Source organism: Chroicocephalus ridibundus, chromosome 14, assembly GCF_963924245.1.
Source record: "Chroicocephalus ridibundus chromosome 14, bChrRid1.1, whole genome shotgun sequence".
Lineage (NCBI taxonomy): Eukaryota > Metazoa > Chordata > Aves > Charadriiformes > Laridae > Chroicocephalus > Chroicocephalus ridibundus.
In genome coordinates, this window is record NC_086297.1 from 12,914,947 (window position 1) to 12,922,781 (window position 7,835).

Below are 7,835 nucleotides of genomic sequence, written 5' to 3' on the forward strand. Positions count from 1 at the left end.
GACCTGTCGGCGTCACCTCTGTGGCTGGGAAGGTCATGGGGCAGATCCTCCTAAAAGCCACGCTAAGGCCCATGGAGGACAAGGAGGTGATTTGAGACATGGCTTCACCTTGTCCTTTTTCCACATCAAACTCTAACGGAGGAGGACATGACACTTTTTCTCCTAAAATCACAGACCGAATGGGTAGGAATGAATCCCCGTGGGTGGATTTACTCTTAGTTGCATCCAGGATATTTTCAGTTACTTTCTGGCACGCCGTGAAAGAGCAGTGGAAAGAGAAAAACCAAAGGGAAAAAAATAATACTCCTGCTAGACTATGTGACATGCAAAGCGATAATTTAATTTCTACCCAGGTTTCCATCAGGAAGTAGAAGGTTAATCATGTACTATTTATAACATATAGGGAAAACTGATAACTCTGGCAATGGATGCCGTGGGGTGGGCTGAGCCCAGCCTAGATGGGACCCAGCAGCCGCGCGGTGCTGGGAAAGGTCTTGCGCATCCCCATGCACTTCTCCTCATCAATGAACAGGGAGTTGGCTTTGACGGCCAGGTCGTGCTGCAGGATGGATTTGGTGCGAACCAGCATTTGCAAGGTGTCCTGGCTGTCTCTCAGCTGCTGCTGAAGAGTCTGCACCGTCTCATGGATGTCATGGACCTCGTTGACAAGGCTGGAAAACAGCAAGGAGCCCTCATTAGAAGTCCCGTCACGTGAGTGGTTTCTAGCATGGCGCTGCTGATGGGCCCCTGGGGCATGGGTTTTCCCCCTTCAGTGCGCTCAGACTCACTCGGACCCCCTCTGTTTGTGGCAGATCCATGGGGAAGCTGAGGGCAGAGCTCCTCGGGGTCTCGGCGAGGAGGCACGGTGAACGTCTGCTCGAAGGCTTCGGCAACGCGCAGCCGCGTCTGCCAGAGCAGGTGGTGCCACCAAGCAGGGGGACGAGCAGCTGTGGTTTCCCGTTCCTGTTTGGTTTTGTGGGTTTCTTGGCTCCCCCTCCTGGATTTCCCCATGCAAGGGTCCTCCCCACACCCACGGGTGCACACACAGCGAAAGAGGACAGCTGGGAGAGGCTAAAAGCGAAGGTGAAACAAGTGGAGGATGGAACATAGGATGGCGTGAGAGATGCTAAACAGGCTCTGGGGCTGGGTTTAAATTGCTTTGAAAAGGCTTCCCAGGGAGCCTCACGCAGCGGGCTGCCAGGAGAAGGTGTGAAGTTCAGGGTGCCTGATCCTCCCCAGCCCCTCGGGGTGCAATGCCAAAGAGCTCCCTCTGTCCTTGACAGGATTTCCAGTGTCCCCAGGGGAGGTGAGCACAGCCCTCACTGCTTCTCCGTGTGGTGCACAGAATCCCAGGCTGGCGGGGCTTGGCAGGGACCTCTGGAGATCACCCAGTCCAACCCCCTGCCAGAGCAGGGTCACCCACAGCAGGTGGCACAGGAACGCCTCCAGGCGGGTTTGGGATGTCTCCAGAGACGGAGACTCCCCCACCTCTCGGGGCAGCCTGTGCCAGGGCTCTGCCACCCTCACAGCAAAGAAGTTCCTCCTCGTGTTTAGGTGGAACTCCCTATGCTCAAGTTTGTGCCCGTTACCCCTTGTCCTGTCCCCGGGCACCACTGAAAAGAGCCTGGCCCCATCCTCCTGACACCCCCCCTTTCAGTATTGATAAGCGTTGAGAAGGTGCCCCCTCAGGCGTCTTTTTTCCAGCCTGAAGAGACCCAAATCCCTCAGCCTTTCTTCACAAGAGAGGTGTTCCAGTCCCCTCATCCTCTTGGTAGCCCTTTGCTGTCCCCTCTCCAGCAGTTCCCTGTCCTTCTGGAACCGGGGAGCCCAGCACTGGACACAGCACCTTGCACAGCAGCTGCACCCTTGCGGTTACCCCAAAGGAAGGACCTAAGAGCTCTCAGCATGAGCCTGTTGGAGAGTAAAGGGCTTGTCCTTCAAACCTGAGCCCATCCAGCCGCCGGGAAGCAGGCAGGAGAGAAGACAGGGTTGACGCAAGTAGGAAAAATCCAGCCCCTCATGGGGTGGCATCGGGCCGCCCCCGGACATGGGGTACAGCCTCCGTTGTGGGCGCAGAGCTCTCCCAGCACCCAAAGGCTGGGATACCCGCTCATTGCTTTTGATTATGTCGGTGCACTTCTGGAAGGACTCTTTAGGAAAAAGAACCAACCCCCCATGATTAATTTTGTCATCCAGCGATGCTCCCGACTGCTACCACCCGTGAGCCCTCGAGGTCCCCGCCGGCCCCGCGCTCCTGCCTTACCGCAGCTGGGCAGTGTCCCGGCACAGCTCCATGTTTGGCCTCCGAGTGCGCTGGTCCAGCCGGGTCTGAGCCACCTTTAATGGAGGCCCCTGGTCCCTAATGGCCTTTTGGATGGCTTCTATATTCCTCTCCGTCTGGAATATTTCCTGCACTGTCTGGCGTAAGAAAGAAACACATGCATAAATTTAAAAAATATATTCTCCAGCGGCAACGGGATTTCCCTTTTCTGCCATCCATCTGCAGAACAAAACCAAGTTCAATTAGCAGGCCCCGGGCTCAGACTGCTCTCACTCTGCCATAGATGGAGGCACAGATCCAGCAGCCATTTCTCTGCGGGGAAAAGCCTCTCTTTGCTCTTGCTGTCACATCAGAGGAGGTTTTGGAGCAGTGATGGATCTACTGAATTACCCGCTCCCCAAAATTACTGCTTGCAGGAACTGATCGTCCATCACTAGCAACTAACAGAGGGCAGGTTTTTGGTGGATGCTGCTCGCTGAAGGATGTGGCACCAGCCCACGATGCTGCAAGCCCAGTTTCTGCTCGGTTAATCTGTGCCGAGCACTTTTCAGGCAGCTTTCCATGAGAGCCAGTGGTGCGAGCCTGCTGCCCATGGCTGATCTCCACTTCATCTGCTTGGCGGAGCAAACACACCGATACCTGTGCAGCAACCACAGAGTGCTGAGACCGAAAACACGTCCTTGGAGGAGCAGCAAAGCTGCAAACCCCACAGCAGACACCCCAGCAGAGTCCCAGTAAAGCCCTTCTGCAGGGCAGCCAGTGCCTCTGAAGTAACTAGCGCTGATGCAAGTAGCGCTGGCATTTTCTGCTGGAAATCCCTGTGCTAGCAGGCTGTCAGCTGGGATGAGCAACGGGCAGTATCCCTTGGGATGAAATTACACTGCCAACTCATCCTGCTCCAAGAAGAAAGTCCCCAAGAAAGCTGGGCAGGGGCTGTTTGCAAGGGCATGTAGCGAGAGGACGAGGGGCAATGGTTTAAACTAGAGCAGGGCAGGTTTAGATGAGACATTAGGCAGAAGTTCTTTGCACTGAGGGTGGTGAGACACTGGCCCAGGTTGCCCAGAGAGGGGTTGGAGGCCCCATCCCGGGAGACATTCAAGGCCAGGCTGGATGAGGCTCTGAGCAACCTGATCCAGTTGAAGATGTCCCTGCTGACTGCAGGGGGTTGGACTAGGTGGCCTTGAGAGGTCCCTTCACACCCAACACATCCTATGACTCTATGATTCTAAATGATGCTATAACCAGGTTCTTGTGGTGACCGTTCCTCTGCTGGGGCCAGGTCTGCGTGGAGGGTCGCGCTTTGGAGGTGTCACCGGGAAGTGACAGTGTCACACCAAAAGGGAGGGGTTCAGGCTACCTTGGCCAGGTGGGTCTGAATCTTTCTCTTGGCATCGGCCGTCTCGGCGATGCGGTTGGTGAAGGCGACGTTCACGGCGTTGAACTGCCGCCACATCTGGCTGTCCGTCACCGCCAGCAGGTTCTCGATGTCGTCCCGCAGCTTGGCGGAGGCCGCCCGCTCGCTCTGGGAGCGGAGGATGTTGTCGTTGGTGAACTTGGCCCAGGACTGCAGCACCGAGATCCTGGCGGGGAAAAGGAGAGGCCCCCGGTAAGCTGGATGTGGGCAGGCATGGACCCTGCCAGGGAGCAGCGTGGATTCACTATAGCTTAAATCTACACTTTTAATTGGACTGTATGTCATAGTTTAACCCCAGCCAGCAGCCAGGACCACGCATGCGCTGGTGCAGTTCTCCCCCTTCCCCCCAGAAGGGAGAAGAGGGAGAAAAGGAGGGGAAAGGGAAAGGGAAAAACTCGTGGGTGGAGATAAGGACAGTTTAATAGAACAATAACAGAAACGAACAATAATAATAATAATAATAATGAGAGAAGTCACTCTCACCACCCAGTGAACTGGCACCTTCCCGAGCCCCGACCGCATATTCCCACCCCGCACCAACCCCCATTTATATCCTGAGCATGGCATCTATGGTACGGAATATTCCGTTGGCCTTTCCCTTGTTCTGCCTATGCTCCTCCTCACTTCTATGGGAAGCTGAAAAGAGTCCTGAATGACAGCTGAAATGACCGCTGTGAGGGAGGTGTCTCCAGGCCGGATGGATCTGGGTTGGGGACAAGCAGCTCCCGGCCAGGGAGAGGCACCGCGTATGCCGGGGACAGCTTGCTGTTGGGGACCAACAGCGTGCACTCACGTGGCATCGACCTGCTCCACCCCTCGGTAGTAACTGATGCCCTGGGAGGTGTTCATCACGTGGTGGCACCTGTCGTCGATCCGGTGGGCCACCTGCTTGTTGGCCAGATCCTTCTCCAGATTCTGCTGGGCCACCCGGTTGGACCTTCAACATGCAAACAGCAGCCATCGGTGGGGACGTACGGGTGGAATGGCTTCCTCCCCGTTCCACTCCCCACAGCAGCTCCCGGCCCCCCGCGCAGCTCTGTCCTCCCACGAGCATCACCGCCCGCATGCCATGGAGCCTCCATGGGCTTTACGCCTGCGGGGTATGGGGATAGATGGGGTTCTTCTGGGGGTTCACATCTGCTGGGGTTCCACTGGGCTTCTGCTGTGACCACAAATGCACATCAGCCCTACGACATGAGAGAAGGAGCTCCTCCTTACGTGATCTGGGCTTTGGCCTTGTCCAGGAACTGCTGCATCTTCTCCTGGCACGACCTGATGACATCGACTTCCTGGGCAAAGGCAAAAGAGGACCCCATCAGTGTCCATACTCACTCGTCCTGGTCACACTCCTCCCCTTGGACCTCTCCAACCCTGCACACAGCAAGAACTTGCCTGCTTGTCTTCCTGCCCAAAGCAAACAGGCAGGAAAACTCGCAGCTGAGCCTGCGCCCAGCGCCCTGGAGGGGACAGAAGGGTGCTGTGGCTGCAGCCATGGCCTTTGCGTTCCCTTTCAGGGTGGGTCAATAAGGATTTTTTCACCTTGACCTCAGTGTCAAGCGGTGGTTAGTCCCACTGCACGGACAGGGACACATCCTGGTGTGGACAGGCAGAGCGGTTCCCTGGACCACTACACACCTCCATCCCCAGATCAGCACCTGCCCTTTTTGCTCCCAAAATGTTTTCCTCCCCAGGAGGAATCCCATCCGTACGGGACAAGAGGAGATGGACTTGACTGCGGTGTAAATGCCCAGGCTGAATTTCTGAGACACATTCAGCTCCACCGGAGGAAGTGTGTTGCTCTCAGCTCCCTTGACTTCAGCACAAACCCATTGCCTTTGTGAAGCTCCGGCTGCTGGAGGCAGGTGATCAGTGCTCCAAATCCCATAACTTTGAAATCCGGTAAAAATAGCTTCAACGCATGATCTGAGTTACCCAACTTACTGTTAAGAGCTGTTCCTCCACGTTGTCGTGGACCAGGTCGATGCCCATCCTCTTCTCCCGGTGAAGTAAGCACTCCTGAGCGACCTGTTGGGGACACGCCATCACCGCTGGCTGCAGGGGCAGGGCTCTCTATGGGGACTGTCCCCATCTCCAGTAATGTGAGAAAAGAAATTCTAGGTGGGCACCGAGATGACAAGAGGGGGAAAAAAGTGGCCCGGGGCAGCTGGTTTAGCTGACAAGGAGCAGGCGAGCTGCAACATCAGCATTAAACCATCATGAGGGAGCAGACGTGTCCCTGGTGCAGCCACAGCTGAAACGGGGGACCCGTGTCAGCCTTGACGCCCACCTCGCCAGAGCCTCGTGGTAAGACACGGGCTTTTGTCTCCCAAATCAGGACTCTGGATGTACCGCGTCTAAAAATATTGAGTTAAGCAAACACTGCTCTGACGTGCTCAGCCTGTGCTGATAGGGGATCCAGCAGATGGCAAGGGGGGTTTGGTTACTACTAACTTAACTAATGGCCTCTTAATAACAACTTTCTAGACGTTCCGGAGCTGCAGTGAAACTTAATGAGACGTTTGAAGGGCTACAGATGTTTCAGCAGTAGGCTACAGCTTGCAGCGCGCCGGGACGGGTGCTTACCCGGAGAGGGGCCTCCGCCTCGGCCAAGGCTCTCTCCAGCCTGGTCTTCACCTCTGTGAGCGCGTTGGTCTCCCCGATCACCTCATCTAGCTCGTGGCAGAGCTCCGATTTCCAAAACGCGATGTCATTGGCGCGCACTCCCAGGTTTTTGGTGCTTTCTGCTTGCGTTTTCTTGGTCTGCTGATATTTGTGGTCAATGATGCGGGAGGTATCGGCCCTCAGGCGCTCCGCGGTCTTCTGGGAGGTCTCCGACTCCCTGTAATTGGTCACGTTGGACTTGTACCAGTCTTCAGGGGTGTAGCGGGTGAAGACGGTGGTTCTGGTGGAAACAGAAGGAAGCTTCTCGCCGGCGGTTATCCCCTGGGAACTCTTGGAAAAGGCAGCCAAAGTTGGTTTGCTGGCAGCCGTTTTGTAGTAGGTGCTGGGCATCCAGGGGAGGCTGTAGCTCTGAGGCAAGGGGCGGTAAGGAAATCGGTTCTTATAGCTTGACGCCGTGGTGTGGATGGCAGGGAGAAACCTGGTGGGTATGGCTCTGGGATGGGCGAACTTTGCAGGTAAGGGAGAGCCGACAGACTCCATGCTCGACCGCTGCTATTCGTGTGTCCCGTCCGTGTCCTGCACAGAGGAGGAGAGAGAGGACAACCTCAGCAACCTCCTGCACTTGCCTTACTTCTTACAGCAACACCCGCAACTGCAAACACAAACAGCGACGCACAGAGCGCCCTCACAGCGCCTGAACAGGCCTAAACCCCTTGAAAACAAATCCCTCCTGACAGCATCCCAAACATTTGTATATAAAAGCATTTGACTTTGCTGTTAGTATCTAGCATCAGGTCTTGGAATGCGGAGAAAAACAAATCACGGCCGTAAGGAGAATGACAGATACCGTGCCTTCCTTTTCCTTAAATCTGTCAATCCAGTCAAACTGGAGTTGCTCCTTCTCTGCTGTTCCTTTGTTTCTTTTGGCTGGCGTATCTGCTGATCTTCTGATACTCCAGAGGTCATTTTCTCTGTAAAAGTTCCATTCCCAGCCCCGAGAGCTGCGTCCCTTTTGGACACACATCTGCTACCGGCCCAGCGCCATTTGTGGGTGGGTGAGGGACTCCATCCTCACCCCCTCTATCTTCCCTTGCCTTAAATGCTGGAGTGAGGAGCCTGCAGGTGAGCTGAGCTTTGCAGGACTATATCCAAATTTGAGCCCCCCACACCCCTATTTCAGCCTCAAAAGAGGGGCCGCCTCTTGCCTTGCAAAGGAGGAAAGGTGTCGATGGCTCACCTGGTGTAAGATCAGTGTGCGTGGGAAGGAGATGGCCCACAGCCTTTTCAGAGCGCTTGGGAAACACCAGCCTTGCAGTAGCCCTAGGAGGAATGGCCACACATGAAGATTTTGCTACCAAGAATTGCATATTGTCCTCTCCAGCTTGAGGCTGTCAATCGATGGTTATCAGCAAGATAAGGCAGGGGGCCACCAAACACACCTCATCTGAGGACAAACACTCCGGAGGGGTACGTGGTGCTCGGTACGAAGCTCTTGTGAGGTTACGAGTGTCACCCAGG

At 55.5% G+C, this 7,835-nt stretch overlaps 1 protein-coding gene across 1 annotated transcript; it reads right to left on the minus strand.

Moving 5' to 3' along the window:
* Nucleotides 1-469: 469 nt before the first annotated feature.
* LOC134523252 (tektin-3-like) lies at nt 470-6,857 on the minus strand (the record flags this gene model as incomplete). The annotated part of the gene is made up of 7 exons (XM_063351960.1): nt 6,279-6,857; nt 5,637-5,720; nt 4,914-4,984; nt 4,489-4,632; nt 3,639-3,861; nt 2,264-2,418; nt 470-671 (listed from the first exon to the last, which is right to left on the minus strand). Coding segments are annotated over exons 1-7 (1,458 nt in total), but the record flags the coding sequence as incomplete, so codon positions are not given.
* Between the last annotated feature and the right edge of the window lie 978 nt (nt 6,858-7,835).